This window comes from Podarcis pityusensis, assembly GCF_964106645.2.
Source record: "Podarcis pityusensis genome assembly, chromosome: 1".
In the NCBI taxonomy this organism is placed as follows: Eukaryota; Metazoa; Chordata; class Lepidosauria; order Squamata; family Lacertidae; genus Podarcis; species Podarcis pityusensis.
In genome coordinates, this window is record NC_138028.1 from 15,075,366 (window position 1) to 15,093,796 (window position 18,431).

The following is an 18,431-nucleotide window of genomic DNA, read 5'->3' on the forward strand; positions in this document are numbered from 1 at the left end:
CTACAATCAGCTTTTTTAAAATTATTATTGAACCCATACAGTTTGCACAGATGAGCTTTCAGCTATGAAAGAGGAGCCAGAAAAGGTATCTACTATTTTGCCTCTTTCTGCACACTTCCATGCTCATGCTAGCATTGAAACCAAAATATGCAGGAGCGTAATACAGTTTAAGAATGTAACTGTGATCGACTCCTGTGCTAACGCTGGGCATGTTTGCCATGCAGGGCTTCGTTGCACACGAAGCAAAAGTTCTAAAAGTTTGCAGACCTGCTTTATTGCTACATATTATAGCAAATAGAGCACACACACATATCACCGGTGAAAGGGGAATGAAGTGGTGGTGATAAAGACTTTAATGGAGGCTTGCACCATGCCCATCAACACCTTCCAGCTATATATTGTAACCTGCCAGGTATTGCTCTCACACACCATTTTTGTAATCTCAGGCAGGCAGCAAAACCAGAAGATTTATTGAGCCCTTTGTGAAACCATAGATGTCAGCCGTATGATGTTGTTTTTGTGAGTCACAAGTTGTCCAGGCCATCTCTGCTGAGTTCACCCAGCATTGATTGCTAGTGCCATGGAGTAAACATGACTTTTGAAAGCATGTTAAATGTCAGTGAAATTTGCGGGCTGTTTGCTCCATGTACACTCTTGATAGACTTGAGTAATTGGAAACAGGTACAATTTTCTCTGGGTTACAGGAATAATGATTCTTTTTTCTCACTTGGCTGTCTGAAGGCAGTGGTGATTTTCAGACAAATATTTCTCCTCTCATGCTCTCATTTATTACAGTAGAAGTGAAAAATCTTTATGGCTTGTCAACGAGCTTTCAGAAAACTAACTATCTCAAATGAATAACTAGTCTGTAGACATCAGTATCTATTCTTCCCTGGTTAGAGGCTATTTTATTTTATTTTAATTTTATGGGTACATCTTGTGGCCATATTCTGCATGTCAATGTGACTCTCCTTATTCTAACAGTCTCATTAAATACTAGAATTAATTAGTGAGAGTGTGTTTATGTATGCACCTTGCATGCCCCTGAGGAAAATAATTGTATGATGCACCATGTTTTCTGGCAAACTAATGAATAGCAAAGTATAAGCTCTATCACATTTTTCTCTCTACCAAAGAAAAGTAGAATACTTTCCTGAGCCTCACTCAAGAGAACCATTCTGGCTTCTCTGCATGTGATTAAACTGAACAATAGCAGTGTCATGCTACTGCTGCAATGGAATTGTATAGGTTTGCTTCTGTTATCAAGGAAGTGAGTTGTACAAAAAACAGAACCAGCAGAATGAAATTTATGGCAGTATTTATAACGCTAGACAGAGAGAGTAAGAAAAACCAGAAAGTTACCTTTTAGCTCAGTCACTGTGAAGAAGTGGCTATAATTTTGTTAGTTGTTAACAAAGGAAGATTTTATCAGCCCTTCTTGACTGATAAAAACTAACGGGGAGGGGACAGTTGGCTGGGCTGGGGAGGTGATTAATGCCTCCTGCGGGTGGGTGGTCCCTCCTGCTTAAAGGCAGCAGGGATAAAACTGCTCTTCAAGAAACCCCTCATGGATCTGGAAAATTTAAGTAACTACCAGCCAGTTGCCAATCTCCCCTTCTTGGGCAGAGTTATTGATCAGATGGTTGCAGTTCCTGACCCAACTGTACTGACTGCTGATTAGTTTTTGGACCCAATTCAAAGTGCTGGTTTTGACCTATAAAGCTGTAAATGGCTCAGGACCTCAATACCTCAAGGACCACCTCTCCCCCTATGAACTGACCCAGATTCTGCAATCATAATCTGGGGCCTTTATTTGTGTGCCTCCTCCACAAGGGGTCTGGATGGTGGCAATGCAAGAACAGACCTTTTCTTCAGTGGCTCCCCATTTGGGGAATGTTCTTCCCAATGTTTGCATTACTAGAATATATGTTCAGAATGGTACAAATAGTTCAGACCTAAATTGCTGCATTTAGCTTTCATGGGATTCACTGACATTCACATTGCATCTGGCCAGTTTTAGTATTTAATATATTGTAATTGCAAAATATTTTATTTGAAGTAAAGCTCAGTGTAATGTTGAACTCCACCCTATCTTTCAGTCTTCACTTTTTCTGCACTCAATGTGTATGCCTGCTGTCAGACCCCTCCAACTAGGTCAAAGAATTGTTTTTTTCTCTAATGCTGCATCATCCTCACCTATCTTAGCATTTCCCAATATCTTTCTTCCCCGTTCCATTTGTTCATTAATAATGAAAAACCTTTTCTTTATAAAAAATGAGTTATTAATAGAATAATAACTTATGTGTGTTGACCTTTAAAATATAATGTAAAGTGCACTTGGCGTTTCCCTGGATATAAGAAAATAGGAAGGTTTTGTCTGTCGGCGCTGGGTACCTTAAAAATATGTTCACTCTACATCAGGGATGATTGATTGGAAGGCCACTAACTAATTTATGGTGGACAGCATAGTACTATGTTACCTACAAAAATACTGGATTGAATGGGCTAATCCAGAAAGGGAAATATAGGACCATTTGACACAGTTTGGTTATACCTTATTGTTAAAAGATGAGAGTATGTACCTCCTGCTTTGTATGTTTAAAACATACCAGTGGTCCATGGAAATTGCATTTTTTTTAAAGAGGTCAAAATATTCTTTCTCTGTAATATTGCAATATTGATGTACAGTTTTAAGGGAAAGTTGACAGTGGGACTGGGTCAAAACTATGTCTTCCTACCATCACCCTCCCATAACCCGTGGCCCTCCAAAAGTTGAGGACTAGAACACCCATCATCACTATCCATTGGCCATGCTGCATGGAACTGGTGAGTGTTGTAGACCACAACATCCAGAGGGCATCAGATTGAGGAAGGCTGCTATCACTATGGAAATATGCATATATCCTAAGTAATTACATTGCTGACACTTAAAATGGCTCAGCCTGTCTGCACTCCTATCACTTACTCACATTGACCTGTTGTTTTCACAGTGATCGTCCGAGCTGCTGACTGCAAGAAGGTCTACCAGATAGAGCTGGCTCCCAAAGAGAAAATCATTATCCTTATCTGTGGCCGGAATCATCACGTTCACTTGTATCCCTGGTCCTCTCTGGATGGATCTGAAGGCAGTCTTGATGTTAAGCTTCCTGAAACTAAAGGCTGCCAGTTCATTACAACTGGGACACTGAAGAAGAGCTCTTCAACAAGTTTGTTTGTGGCAGTCAAACGGCAGGTTCTGTGCTATGAAATTCATAGGACTAAACCTTTCCATAAAAAGTTCAGTGAAATCCAGGCACCTGGCAGCATACAGTGGATGACAGTGTTCAAAGACAGGCTTTGTGTTGGCTACCCATCTGGTTTCTCTCTGTTGAACATCCAGGGTGATGGACAATCTATAAACCTGGTAAATTCCAATGACCCATCACTTGCATTCCTCTCACAGCAGCCTCTTGACGCCCTTTGTGCTGTGGAGCTCAGCAATGAGGAATACCTGCTTTGCTTCAGCCTTTTGGGAGTGTACGTTGATGCGCAAGGTCGAAGGTCACGCATGCAAGAGCTAATGTGGCCTGCAACTCCTGCTGCCTGTAGTATGTATATGTTTTTTTTTCTGTTGCTGCTTCACTTGTCTGAAAAATAATCGGCAAATAACTGTTTTAACCATCATAGTTTTAAATCGCGCTATACCACCATTGTTTTTGATGGACCTATACATGTTGAATAGGGCTTTCAGTGCCTACTAATTATGACAGCTAAGTGAAGGCTGTATTGCTCTACATACCAGCTGCTAGGTGGCTGGGTGAGAGGAAACCTTCATTACCGACCAGTTACCAATCTTCTCTTCTTGGGCAAGGTTCTTGAGCAGGTGTTCACAGACCAAATCCAGGTGCTCTTGGAGAACACTGATTTTGTAGTAAAGGCTTAATTGTAAGATATGAGCCACCCCCTAAAACATGTACTTCTCATGTTGATAACCAATAGTTTAGTTCAGTCAACTTCAAGCATAGTGTGTAAATGTGTATTCCCTAAAACATCTGACTGACCTTTTCAAATGTCTTGTTCTAAAAGGCAGATTTTAACCCATCTTCTCCTAATCACTGTACAGTCATACCTTGGGATGAATACACTTCAGGTTAAGCATTTTTGGGTTGCACTTCGCCGCTTGCGCATGCGCAGACGCTCAAAATGATGGCATGCGCGGAAGCGGTGAAACGTGACTCGCAGCGCATTACGTTCGCTTTAGGATGCAAACAGGGCTCCGGAACGGATCCTGTTCGCATCCAGAGGTACCACTGTACTGTGTGAATGTGTACCCTGTTGTGTTGATAGTGCTAGTGCACAGAGGGGGTACTCCCTGCCCTCCCACATTTTTGCAAACCTTTGTTAGCCTTGTCCGTGGGCCTTTTTTATGGCATGCTTAGTCCTGTATGGGCTTGTTCTCTTGCAGTTTGCTTGCCCTCACAACTGCGATCTGTAGCAACCACTTCCAACAAAGCGGGCTCACATAACATCATGGAGGTTATTCCGGGGCGGGGGGGGGGGGGGGATTAAACACTTGAAACATAGAAACGTTTAAGAAATGTGAGTAAGGCAGTCAACAAAACTAAAGAGTGGTTTAGACTTGCCACGTCTTTTCCTTTTTCTCCCTTAAAAAAACAGCACCACCTGAGTCTTCTGTGCTTTAAGCAGCTGTATGGCAAACATAGCTGCAGCAGCTATACCTTTTCCAGTAATGGGAAATACTTCAGCTGGTGCACATCTCATTCATTCAACGATTTAAGGCACAGGAGCTTGTCCTTAACAAAAGTGCCATCCCTGCAGTAGTTGCTAGCTGTGATGGTTCCAGCTAGAGGCTGGGGGGGGGGGGGAGATAGGAGAGCTGTTGCAATCAGGCGCTCCATTTTGAAAGACCATTGGTAAAGACCATTGCACATTGGAACAATGGGGGAGGGCTCTTTTTCACGAAGGACCCAACCACTCATTGGGAGAAATGGTCTGTTGTGTTTCCTCTGAATCACTTCTGAAAGGGGTTTTCTTGTATAGGCAACTTCCTATGACCATAGCACACCACACTTCCCTTTGGGAAAACCCCATAGCTTCTGGAGTTCACCTCATCCTCATTCAGCGACTGAGTGCAATGACCTTTCTATTCCCCTCACTACCAGGTGCAGCAGAAGAGATTATGCCACACTCCTCCTCCTCGCTTCTCCCCCCCCCCTTTTCTTTCTTCCAGAGCAGTTGTAAATTCTGTTTAAACTTTCTAACATACCCAGAATGCCTTCCTCTGAGGAGGAAGGTCCCCCTTGCCCCTTCCTCGGAGCAAGGCATGGCAGAGGGGCTGAGGCGGAGAGCCCAGGGGAAGCCATTCCTCCTTCCCTTAGCTTGCCTCTTGGAAGTGACAGCCCTGCCCACGTCTTTTCTTCTTCCTCTGTATTTACGCAGATAATCTTGCCAGTGGAATAGGTATTTCTGCCTTGCTACCGTGTAAAAGGACTTGTCAGTCTTGTTCTTCTTTGCAGGTGTCTTTTATACAGCAGAAAGCAAGTCAAATGCATCTCCCAGAAAGTGTGTCGTAGCCAGCTGGTGTTTGGAAACCATAAATCAAAACACCTACTCAGGCAAATGGCTGTATTTTCCCAAAAAGGCAGAAATGAAGACGTGTAGCATAGCTTCACCTCTAACTGATTTTTTTTACATATTTTTCTCATTCTAGATATGTTGCTAGACATATCTAGTACTGTGCCTTTAAAAGCACCTTCTGAAGCAATCTTGGCTTTCCTGTAGCCTTCCAGTCTCTCTCAGAAAAATAAGACTCTCCTCCCATCTTCAAAGAATTAACCCTTTGAAGGCATAGCTGGTAGATAGCAGGGTGGCTTGTTAGGCTGGACCAAGGAGAAATCTTCCAGCTTCCATTTTCTGTCTTTAAATGGGAAGGATGACCTGCCTTGCAGGCTGGTGGAGAGGGGCTATTGGAAAAGACCCTGCAGATTTAAACTGCTGATGATCTATAATGAAATACTTGCAACAAAATTGCTTGCTCCAGAGAGGCCTGATCTACAACCTACTTCACAACCTTTTTTCTGTATGGTCTGTGGCAACAGAGGAAAGGCCTTTCGCAGCACTGGTCCCCCAACTATGGTATATAGTATAGCCACATTGCTATCTTTTTTGTGCCCCCTTAAAAAAAATTGTCCACCTGCTCATTTTTTGTGCATTTTTTATTATTGTCATTGATGGTTTTATCTATTTTGTCATTGTATTTGTGTTGCAATATAACTGATGGCACACTGTGCTGAAAATCTATATAGAATGATGGGAGGTATAAAAAGGGTTTCAAATAGACAAATACCTAAATAGGAATCTGACTAGGCTTTACCAATGCAGGATGGGAGGGGGAGGGTGTTCTCATGATGGAATGCTCCCTTTACAATAAATCTTTCCCACACGAAAAGCTAAATGTCAGGAAGAAGAGTTCTTAATATGCTGACTGCCAGAATCAATGCCTTTTCATTTACTTATATCAGTGAGAACTAGACCTGAGAGATGGCTTGAGAAACAGTAACAGTTGAAATAATGATGGTGCTCAGTTTTATCTCAGAAGTATGCAGCCATAACCAGCTTTCGTATTTTCTCTCTAGGCTGCAGTCCATTCTATTTAACGGTCTACAGTGAATACGGTGTTGATGTATTTAATGTCAGCACCATGGAATGGGTTCAGACTATCGGCTTAAGAAAGGTAAGTAGCTTGCCCGTACTGTAAAACACAGTGCCTTATTCGTTTACTGCAAACTTCTTGGCAGTGTGTTGAGGATGAATTTTAAGCTTCCCTTACTTTGTCTCCATAACAGATCAGACCCCTAAATGTGATGGGCACACTGAATCTCCTTAACTGTGAACCTCCTCGACTGATCTATTTCAAGAACAAGTTTTCAGGTTAGTGCGTTCCTTCGGGGTGGGGGGTGGGGGACATACAAAGGAAAAGGGATAAAGAAGAGTGGTTGTAATGTGTTGGTGATGCAGGGAAGGCAAGTAGAGTCTGTGTAAAATTACAGCCATGTGTAAAAAATTACAGAGGCAGCCATGGGTGGCTAGCCTCCTTCGCCCCAAGGGCCACATTCAGCCTTGGCCTGCCCTCTAGGGGCTGCATGCAGGTAGTGGATGTGGTTAGCCCACACTCCCCACATGTGTGCATGCAGGGCACAACTCTGTAGATCAGATAAGAGAGAGCTGTAACCCTGCCTCACTCAGCAAAGAGTCCACCTGATGCTTTGTAAATTCCTAGGTTCCTCTGCAAAAAGAGCTTAAGGATTCCACAAAGGTCTCCTGCATGAGTCTCCTTCACTGCAGCAGGGCTTGTACAGACCTTCTGCCTAACCTACCTCAGGGCCGTTCTGTTGTGAGGATATACTAAAGAGGGGAAGAACCCGTATAAACTGCATTATGTCTTTTTACAGCAGGAGCCGCCCTTAGCGTGCCGGAGACATCCGACAACAGCAAGAAGCAAATGCTTCGCACCAGAAGCAAGAGAAGATTTGTCTTTAAAGTCCCCGAAGAAGAAAGAATACAACAAAGAAGGTGTGGCTTTACTATTTCTCTTCTCTCTCTCTCTCTCTCTCTCTCTCACACACACACACACACACCCCACAATTGGTGGTAAAGGAGACTCTACTTATGCAAACCCATCATTTAATGTCTTTGTTGGTTTAGGGAGATGCTCCGAGACCCTGAACTCCGATCCAAAATGATTTCCAATCCGACCAATTTCAACCACGTGGCTCATATGGGACCAGGAGATGGGATGCAAGTGCTCATGGATCTCCCACTGGTAAAACTTCTTGTTCCTAGGGAAAGCAGATAGGCAGGCCTATGCTCAGCCACAATCCGCAAATCTTGGGAACAAGCTGGCAGAAGAACTTTATAGCTTGAGCAGAGTGGCTGTTCATTTTCTAAGGGGCAGCTGCAATGTTTAATCAAGCCTAATATACGTCTTGGAAGGGATCAGGAGGAGGCCTTAGCCATGCCTGCTCTCTCCCTACTTTTCTTCGGCTCGCTTCACTGTAGGGTGATGCGAATGACAGGATAGTTATTCAGTTGTAGGATGTCTTCTAACCCTGGGAACTCCCTTTTAAAAGGGGTTGTATCTCCTAGGAACCCCCCAGGTCTTTCCATAGTGAGAGGAGCAAGCATGCCAGCCCAACCCCTGCGACAAATCTTATCCAGGAGGGGAAGGGGAGGGGAGGCAGATGCCTGAGCAGGCTGTGTGAAAACTCTCTTTGAGAATGCCAGCACACACACATGGCACTGAAAGTAAGCAGGCATCACTGCCAAGAGTGCAATAGTGTTTTCTAAATAACTATTCTCTCCTCCTTCCTTTTTCTTGTTTGTCTTGTCTAAAATAACAGAACGAATTTCCTTCCCCTTCACTCTCCCGACATTCTGCTCTGATATCACCTCCAACAGGCTTTGAGCACGTCTATCACATGAGCCCTATCTCTGCTGAAATCTTTCTCCAGAGTGACCATTCTTCCTCACTGCTTTCCTCCTCTTCCTGTCCCTCCTCTGCTTCTGTAGCAAGGGTAGGAGCAGCTCTTTAGGAACTGGATAGTGACGGTGGGCATTATGCCTCTCTGCCAACATTAAAGAAAAGTTGGGAGGGGGCTCTAGCAGTTTGCAGGGAATTACTAACCTGTATGTATATATAAACTAGTGCTTGCTGCTCTGAATCCTACACTCGAGTTAGCAGGTTGTCCTGCTAAACCCCTACACAGACTAGATCATGGTCCTTCCAACAGCAGGTGGCAAAGGGAAAGCTCACTGGAGAATGCTTTGAAAGCAGTATTTACTGTTCCAGGTGTCAAATATACCATAGCTCAAAAACAATTTTCATATGTTTGTAATTGGAAAAAACCTTGAGGCATGATCTGCAGTCAAACTCCATTCTTTTCTTTTACACAGTCTGGTTTACTGGTGAGTTCTGTTATCCTGCCTCCAGCACTTGGAAGGAACTTAGACTGATGACTCAGTTTTGTTTCGCTTGCTTTTTGGGAGGCGGGGGGGTGGGAGGAGGGATAAATTGTCCCCTTGTCGGTTATTTGAATGATGTGCCTTTGTGTTAAATGGCCCTCTTTAGCAAGAGAAGCTTAGTTTGTAAAAAATACCACCATACAATAGCTCTGAAAGCAGTATTCCTTCGGTGTTTTAAAAAAACTCTGCTAAATGTTTCACTGAAAAAGAAAATAACGTTGAAAGTGTCTTGTCTAATTGTCTGTGGCTACATTTCTGCTGCAGAGTGTCTTACCTCCTTCACAAGATGAAAAGGCTTGTCCTCCCACGACCAACATTTCACGCCAAGCACCTCAGAGAAACAAAAGCTACATTTCGTGGCCATCTTCAGGTAACAGTAGAAATGGGTCTATTTATAACCTGCAGTTTTGTAAACCTATCAGAGTGGAGAGTCTCAAACATATTTGCTTTACAGGTGGCAGTGACCTAGGAGCAGCTATGCCCTTGAGGAGTATGTCTGATCCAGACCAGGAGTTTGACAAAGAGGTGAGATCTATCTGTAGACACCTTTTGGTTTCCTCATATTGGTGCATAGCGCTCTATGCAGTCTGGAAAGAGCCTTCTACATATACAGCAGCTGTTTGGTTATTTGTGTATATCTCAAGTGCCAGATCTCAGGTTTAATAGACCTTCCGGAATCTTGATTCTAGAAGACTCCTTCACTACAAAATACTAGGGAGAAATGTTTTGAAAGCTCTGATTCCCAAGAAACACACGCTCAAACACTTTGTGGGTGTCTTGGCAACAGTTCATAACTGAGGATCCAAAATAGGTGATAAGCTTTAGAACAGTGTTTCCCAAACTTGGGTCTCCAGCTGTTTTTGGACTACAACTCCCATCATCCCTAGCTAGCAGAGGATGGGAACTGTAGTTCAAAAACAGCTGGAGACCCAAGTTTTGCAAGCACTGCTTTAGAAGAACACAGCCTGGATTCCTTATCCAAGCACTCTTGCCAGCAAGTTGGTCTGTCACCTTGCATAAACTTTTAGCAATGTTCCTGGAGTGTTAGAGAGATTATCAAACAGTACCAACTGCATTTTTGCAATTGGTTCCTAATTCATCAAAGCCCAGGAGCTGCCACGGCCGATTTTAATGACATGTACAAGGAACATAAGAGGTTGCTTTGTATTGAGTGAGTCCACTGGCTAATCTGCTCTATATCATCTGCACTCATTGGCAGTAGCTCTCCAGGATTCAGTCAAGTTTTTCCAAGCCCTGCTTGGAGTTGCTGGGGATTGAACCTGGGACCTTCTGCATGCAAAGTGTGTGTTCTACCCTTAGCTACAGCCCTTTCTAATCAAAGGAAAACAATTATCCTAGCGGAGGATGTCTCTGAGACTGAAATCAGGAGCAAACATAGCCATGCACTGGTTTCCTAATTTGTGGGTTCGCACAAATGCTTTCCTTCCATCTCTTGCAAAATTATTTTTGCAGTTGTATCATAGAATGCTAATCCAGCCGTTGCTGGATGGCGGGACCTTTTTAAGAAGCCTGCAGCTTTTAAATCTGTTCTTCTCCTTCTCCTCCTCCTCCGATACCCTCTAGCACTGTTAGCAGTGGCAGAGACGAGGCTGTTTTATGAATATGTAGTGATTGTAGCCTCTTTGTTAGTGAAGGAGCCATTGGGGACTAAAGTAACGGCCAATAGTAAACAAAATTTAAGGTAGTATATTTATATGTCAGTTTTCAACTGTAGACATGAAAGTGCTTTATAGTATTTATAAAATGCAGGGTACGCCACAAATGACATATTCAAAGTAAAACAGACAGGCTGGAGCAGGAGCTGGCATCTTATGTTCCAGTTTACCCATGGCGGAGGAGGCAGTCCAGTTGCATCAGGCTCTGAGGGTCATGTTTGCCATCTGCTTCCCTCACCCTCCTATTCCTTCCCACCTGTTCCTTCCATTAATGGAGGGGCTTCCAGTTTTGAGAGAGGTGGAATAAAAAATACCTTTAAATATACAATAGTGCCTGGTGGGTGTCGTGGAGGAAAGAAGCATGTGTTGGGAAGGTGCATATGAAAGGGTGAAAGTGAGCTTCAAAGCATCTACTAAAAACTCCCCAAATATCTGTTGACCCTTGCCACTTTCCTACTGAATACTGCACTAGAGAGAGCTGCATTTGTGGAAAGATCCAGCACCCTTTGGGCTGTGGGCTGTCACTGGTGTGTGGTTGTTGTTGTTTTTTAAAATTTCTGCCATCTGCACCTTGGGTCAGCATTCTGTTGATTTTGCCCCATGAGGACTGCAGAAACCACACGGCTGCAGACTCCATCCATGGCGGCCCAGATAAGAGGCGAAGCTTGCAGCTGTAGCCCTGAGAATTGCCCAGCAGGTTGCCATAAGTGTCAGGTTTTGAGGCGGCATTTTCAGTTTATGCTTACAATAGTTAAGATCAGAGCATGTGAGCTATTGCCTGTATATCAACAGTGTGCTGTGAAACTCGGGGTCATTCTGCTTGGTGGCTCCTTGCCTTGTCACAGCTCTCCCTTAACAGATCTTGCCTAAATGATTGTCTGAAGTTGCTGTTTACACCCACAGCAAAACCTTGCTGATGGTATCTCTCAGTGATATCGCCTTTTAATCTGTTGGCTAAATATAAATTCTTCTTCCCCCAATTAAATGGGCTGGCGCAGCAACAGTTCTGCTGTACTTTGCAAAGAGCTAACTGCATTCCAAAATGCTGGGAAAATGTCCAAGCAAATGGCTGAAGTGAAAAGGGAAGGGCTACACCACAGAGCCATCAGCAACAAATCTAGAAAATAACGCTGGCTGGATAGGCGCAACTGACTGTCCAGTGAATTCCTCATTTTGGGCTGCCATTTGTGTCTTCCCTGACACCATTTACAGTCAGAAACCTTCAGTTTCTTTTTTTTTATTGTCAAGGACATAACAAATAACCGATGGACAAATTCATCAGCTGTTTTACATAACGGTCTTTGCCCCTGCTTTTCCAAGCTACTCACTACTCACAACTGAGTGATCCTTTCCCCTATCTGGGGTTTGTGGTGGTAGGGTGTTGCTGTTGTTGCTTTTAATGTAAAACAGCCATCCAAGGCTGCTGTCAGGAGCAGGAAGAGAGATGGGAGTGGATACACTGCCTTTAATACTGTCCAATCCTGCCCCACTCCTTTCCAACCTGTGGGGGTGAATGTATGCCCATTATGGTTTCTCCCTGTGGATGAAAGAGGTGCTGCTATGCCCCCCCCCCCCCGAGAGAGAGAGAGAGAGAGAGAGACTAATCCAAGTTCCATAACAAGCTGAGGCCCAAACTACATTTGCTGCTTATCACATGCATGGCTTGGACCCCAAGAAAAGTTCAAACAACGGAAGGAAAGCATCTCCTCCTCTCCTCTCCTCTCCTCTCCTCTCCAGCAATCTGTGACCCTTGAGAAGCCTCTCCGGAAGCATCAGGTCACCAACCTGAACAACGTGGGATGGAGTTCTGGGGGAGAAAGAGACAGGAAACTTTCCTTCCATGAGCTTCCTTAATTTACCGTATTTTTCGCTCTGTAAGACGCACTTTTCCCCTCCTAAAAAGTAAGGGTAAATGTGTGTGCATCTTATGGAGCGAATGCAGGCTCCATGGCTTCAGCGAAAGCAACGTGAAGCCTCCAGAGCGCAGCCAGGAGAAGCCAGGAGAGCAAGAGGGGTCGGTGCGCACCGATCCCTCTTGTTCTCCTGGCTTCGCTTCGCTGGAGAGGTGCTGCGCAGCTTTCCCTCTCTGCGCAGCGCCCCTTCAGCGAAGCAGGAGGAGAAAAGGAAGGGGCTCTGTTTCTCCTGCTGCTTCGCTGAAGGGGCACTGCGCAGAAAGGGAGAGAATTTTTTTTTTCTTGTTCTCCCCCTCTAAAACTAGGTGCATCTTATGGTTGGGTGCATTTTATAGAGTGAAAAATACGGTAATTTGTCTTAGGATCCAAGCCTGCCTCTTCAAGTGACTTTGCCTCAAACTTTTCTAAAGTAGGACGGCTGCAGCACAAATCACAGAAGGATCTATGGAGGGTGTTTGTGCTGAACACTCCTCACCCCGCCGTTTCTCTTTCCCTCTGCAGCCGTTTCCTAGGACACTTTTTCTCCCATTTTGGCTCCATGTTTATCAAGACAGCAGGCTGGATGCTCTCTGTGCAAGGACTTGGGAAATGATGAGCTCTGGCTTCTGACTGAAGACGGTTTAATGCATAGAAACCTACAAGGCAGCTGTTTGAACTAGAGATGGGCTAGTCTTTCAAAGCTCTCCTCAGGTTGGGTTGAGGGTCCCCTGCCCCCAAATCCAGAAACTCTGAGAAATTTCCCCCAAGACCATCTAAATGGCTCAGAAGATTTGCTCTCAGACAGCCCCTGGGAACACCACACTTCCTTGGCAGGGCCTTCCGCAATAGGACTATGCTGAGAAGAAAGACAGGCTTTCTTTTCATCCTTCCTCCTCTTCCTGTCTCTCCCTTCCCTCTTATCACACTGTCAGCCAGTTGTCCACACTAATAGGTGCAATTTGGGCCCGGTTCTTTCGGGAGCTCTTGCTGCACTGCCTCTGCCTCCCATCAGAAGCATCCTAATGGTTTCAGGCGCTTGACATGCAGTATTTTTCCTTTCCTTTCCTTTTTTTCTTCTTCTTTGCAGCCTGACTCAGATTCTACCAAACACTCGACTCCTTCCAACAGCTCGAACCCAAGCGGGCCCCCAAGTCCCAACTCCCCACATAGGAATCAGCTGACGCTAGACGGATTGGACCAGTCGACCTGCGATGCATAACACTACGGCTCCCCCCTCCCTCCCCAAATCCTGTTCGGGACCATCGGCATCAGGAGCAGCTACTCCACGGAGTATTCAAGAGCAGGAGGCCCGTCTCCAACAACTGTGCCAAGACTTGATACTGAATTTCTAGTGTTGCACAAAAGCAAATTCTATAGTTAGAGGTGTAGATTTGGGAGAATAAAAAAAGGAGGAGCGAGTTCTTTATTACGACACGGATCAAGTTGTTACTGTTTTTTATGCAAAACTGTTTGTTCTTAACCCTATGGTGGATCAATTTCTGCACAGACGTGATATTAATGTGACATACACTACAGGCTTTTGGTAAACAGTCTTCATATTTAAGTTGGAAAGAAAATAGAGAAGAGTCGCTGGTAGTTTTTTTTTTACTACAGTGCGGTGTCAGGAATATTTTTCTATAGGATGATGTAATGTCTCGTTAACAGGAAATCCTTTTGGGGGGGAAATGGTCCTTTTGAGTGGGAAGTAAAAAGCAGGCTATAAAAGCAGGCTAGTTGCATCCTTGGCTAAATATATTCTAAATATATTCTGGTTGTGTGTTTTTTCAAGTTTTAGGAGAATGATAGGAAGCTGTAGGGCCATTCCCAGCATCAGTAGAAATATGTCAGGAAGTTGAAAACCGAGGTTCTAGTTTGTGGCCTTTTAACTTATTTAGCCATTACATACATTCTCAGCTTTGTAAATGTCCTCCTCCCAACTTTTTAGTCATGTACATATTGCCGGTAACATTTTATCCTTACCCTGCTTTTTTAGACCTCTTCAGTTCATCATTAGCCGGGGCAGGGCTTTAAAAAAAGAAGAAAAGAAAAAAAGACTGCTGTGAAACAGGTTTTACTTTGCTTTTCCTGCTACCACCTTCGCGGACGTTCTTGTAATTCCTCTTTTTGTTTTGCTTTTGTTCCAGTGTTAAAGATACACTACATTAAGATAAAATAAAATACGCTAGGGAGCGTTCTCTTGGGATCGCTCCCTTGAAGGCTGCTTATGCGAAGGGATTGTAGTACTTAAAGGGATAGTAGTACTTAAACCATCGGTCTATCTTGATTGGTAACCAAAGTGGAAACGTTGAAGGATGTGTATATGAGGGTGCCTCATCTTCTCCCCACCACCACCTACCCCAGTTCATTGTATCCTTGCCTGCATGAAGACCCCATGATTGCTAATCAAAAGTATTGATCATGTAGAGAAAAAAGAAAAAATGCACAGCACACTCCTGTATATTTTGCTACGGCCCATGTGCAGCGGTGACATATTGCGTGTATATTTAATCTCATGCTCCCATGTATTATACATTTAGTAATTTTCCCTCTTCCCCACCTCCACCTCTCCACACCCCCTTCCCGGGGGGCGGGGGGAATTGTGATCATGTTTCATTTAAAAAAGCGTGTGTAATTAATTCTGTGGCTGGCATATCCAGTTTGTCATTGTCACATTAGTGTGCCTTCTGTGCCAATTTGATGACAGTTGGATGTCAATTGTTTTAAAAAAAAAATCTGGTTTCTATGGGCTAATGCTATACCAATGGCTAATACTCTTTCCTGAAACACTGTATAGGACATGCACTTATCCCTAGTTTTAAATCAAGTGGCTCTAGTCAACATTTAATCCTGTTACATTAAGTGTTTGACAATACTTGCTCTTTTCTCAGATTCTTGATCAATGAAGCTCAATTTGAGCTGGACACTACTGCTTTTGGGGTTTTCTGGTTTTTACACCTTTTTTTTTAAATGTAAGTCTGAAGTCTTTGTAATTATTGAATTGTGAGAACATTTTTGAACAATTTACTTGTCAATAAAGCAGAAGAGGAAGGTTTTAAAAAGTACCCAGGGCTCCTGTCTTCCTTCTCTGAACAAGCATGCATTGGCCTCTCATACCTGCCTGGTTCGTTTGAAAGTCACCAGGACATGATTTGAAAGGGGAAGAACAACCCTGTGTTCTATGTTTCACCTTCAACCAACCAAATAAGCAACCTCAATACAAACAGCACCTCTTAAGTGGTCTTCTGAGGACGAGAAATGTATCAGCACCTGAAGTTGCTTCCTGCAGCTTGCCGCAGTCTTTCGGTTCCTTACTAGAGATTGCAGAAAGAGTGGTAATTGCTGCTGATGTTCTGTTGCTCTTTTCCTTTGGCCCAAGGGTCATCCAGTAGAGTTGAGGCCAGATCAGTGCAGTAGACAGCAGGCAGCTTGTCTTGGAAATAATAGCTAGATGAGAATGGTATTAATAGTCTTGATTAACCTTGTTGTTTTCCTCAGTGCAAATGGAAAGCTCTTTTCTTATTCTTTTTAGGCGGGAGGTGGGCATAATGGGGCATTGCCAGTATTACACACAAGCATTTTGACCAGGCCCCGGAAAAACATTTATGTGGGATTTTGTTCCAGAAATGCAGAAGCTTTTAAGAACTGTTGACTCACACACACCCCGACAAATTTGCTGCAATATATTTTAAGTGGCTTAGAAAAATTAAGGTGGGAGAGGGGTGAGAACTTGGAATTAAATTCTGGTGTTAAATATTGTACATCAGGCCTGTCCAACAGGTAGATCGTGATCTATCGGTAGATCACTGGACGTCTGCGGTAGATCACTGATAGAACATTGGCTCCCCCCCCCCAAAGAAGCTGAACAACTGTGGCTCCCCTAAAAAAAGCTCAATGTTTTACCTCCTCCCTGAGAAAAACTCAACAACTTTGACCCCAAACCCCCCAAAAGGGGGTAGATCACTGCCAGTTTTTAACTCTGTGAGTAGATTGCAGTCTCTTGGGAGTTGGCCACCACTGTTCTACATCAGTGAAGTGGATTCCAGTCCACAAAAGCTTGTGCTGCCAATAAACTTTTTGGTCTTTAAAGTGCCACAAGATTCTCCATTGGTTTTGCTGCAACAGACTAATGGCTGCCCCTCTAGAGGATGTAATTTAACAGTGCGGATTTGATAAAGCACAACTTGTTCCAGGTTGCACTGCAGACATAACAGCAATTGCAGAAGAATCCACATGCATCCACTACTTAGACACAGAGAGTGACAGTGAAGAATATGTGCAAAGGCAGGAAGTTTAAATTAAGCTGCCCTCTTCTGTCTAGGGACGGCGCTTAGCTGAAAAGCTGTCAATTTATTTGCAGCATTTAGGGAGCAGGTGAAAGCTGCAGGCTGGACCTGAACCACAATTTACTAATGCAAAGGCATCACTGAAATGAGGTATCCTAGCAAATAAATGCTAGTATACTTTGACCTCTTTTGCTGAATTTTCACTCAGATACAACCAAGGCATAACTTCATAAACAGGCCAGGAGCTTTAACATGGACACCAAGTGCCAGATCAAACTCGCTGCCACCAAATATTTGCTTCTGCAAATATTTTCACGCTAATGGCAAAGCTGGAGTAATTTGAGACTGATGTGGTTGCACAATTTCGCTTTATTTTAGACCCAGGATCTTCTAAAAGCTACATTCCTAAATATACTTTTCCTGGGAGTAAGATTTATTGAACACAGTGGGAATTGCTTCTGCGTGAATTTATTTTTATCATTGACAGATGTACATTTCCCATTCATCAAAGTTCTCCGGGAAGTAAACAATACATAGGATTGCACCTTAACAGATTATATTCATTCTCAGTAACTTTGCCATGCTGTAAAATGACTGAATAGCAGGAGCAGAACTTAAGTATGCCTTAAACCAAAGAAGTACATATTTACAAGAACACTTTAGCATAGAGGAATTAAATGATGAAACAAATCTCTTGAAAACTTGCTACCCAGATGCAGATGACACCCAGCTCTACCTCTCCTTTAAATCAGAACCAGTGAAGGCGGTGAAGGTCCTGTATGAGTGCCTGAAGGTGGTTGGAGGGTGGATGGCGGCTAACAGATTGAGGTTGAATCCTGACAAGACAGAAGTACTGTTTTGGGGGGACGGGGTGGGCGGGTGTGGGGGATTCCCTGGTCCTGAATGGGGTAACTGTGCCCCTGAAGGACCAGGTGCGCAGCCTGGGAGTCATTTTGGACTTACAGCTGTCCATGGAGGCGCAGGTTAATTCTGTGTCCAGGGCAGCTGTCTACCAGCTCCATCTGGTACGCAGGCTAAGACCCTACCTGCCCACGGACTGTCTCGCCAGAGTGGTGCATGCTCTAGTTATTTCCCGCTTAGACTACTGCAATGCGCTCTACGTGGGGCTACCTTTGAAGGTGACCCGGAAACTGCAATTAATCCAGAATGCGTCAGCTAGACTGGTGACTGGGAGTGGCCGCCGGGACCACATAACACCGGTTCTGAGAGATCTGCATTGGCTCCCAGTACGTTTCGGAGCACAATTCAAAGTGTTGGTGCTGACCTTTAAAGCCCTAAACGGCCTCGGTCCAGTATACCTGAAGGAGCGTCTCCACCCCCATCGTTCAGCCCGGACACTGAGGTTCAGCGCCGAGGGCCTTCTGGTGGTTCCCTCATTGTGAGAAGTGAGGTTACAGGGAACCAGACAGAGGGCCTTCTCAGTAGTGGCGCCCGCCCTGTGGAACATTCACATTCCTTCAGATGTGAAGGAAATAAGCAGCTATCCTATCTTTAAAAGACATCTGAAGGCACAGAAGTTTTCAGGGAAATTTTTAATA

The 18,431-nt window shown here is 44.1% G+C and overlaps 1 protein-coding gene across 6 annotated transcripts in view; it reads left to right on the plus strand.

Annotated features, from left to right (window-relative positions):
* The window catches only part of CDC42BPB (CDC42 binding protein kinase beta), a 97,160-nt gene extending 81,509 nt beyond the window's left edge, over positions 1-15,651 (plus strand). For 4 of the 6 annotated variants that reach the window (XM_081003894.1, XM_081003897.1, XM_081003896.1 and 1 more), the window contains 8 exons: positions 2,991-3,587; positions 6,636-6,733; positions 6,846-6,930; positions 7,452-7,572; positions 7,705-7,822; positions 9,286-9,391; positions 9,476-9,546; positions 13,677-15,651. In XM_081003894.1, the coding sequence (XP_080860020.1) occupies positions 2,991-3,587; positions 6,636-6,733; positions 6,846-6,930; positions 7,452-7,572; positions 7,705-7,822; positions 9,286-9,391; positions 9,476-9,546; positions 13,677-13,808 (1,328 nt within the window). In that variant the 3' untranslated portion in view covers positions 13,809-15,651. The remainder of the gene's footprint in view (positions 1-2,990; positions 3,588-6,635; positions 6,734-6,845; positions 6,931-7,451; positions 7,573-7,704; positions 7,823-9,285; positions 9,392-9,475; positions 9,547-13,676) is intronic. The other 2 variants (XM_081003895.1, XM_081003899.1) reach the window with 1 other exon arrangement.
* The last annotated feature ends 2,780 nt before the right edge of the window (positions 15,652-18,431 follow it).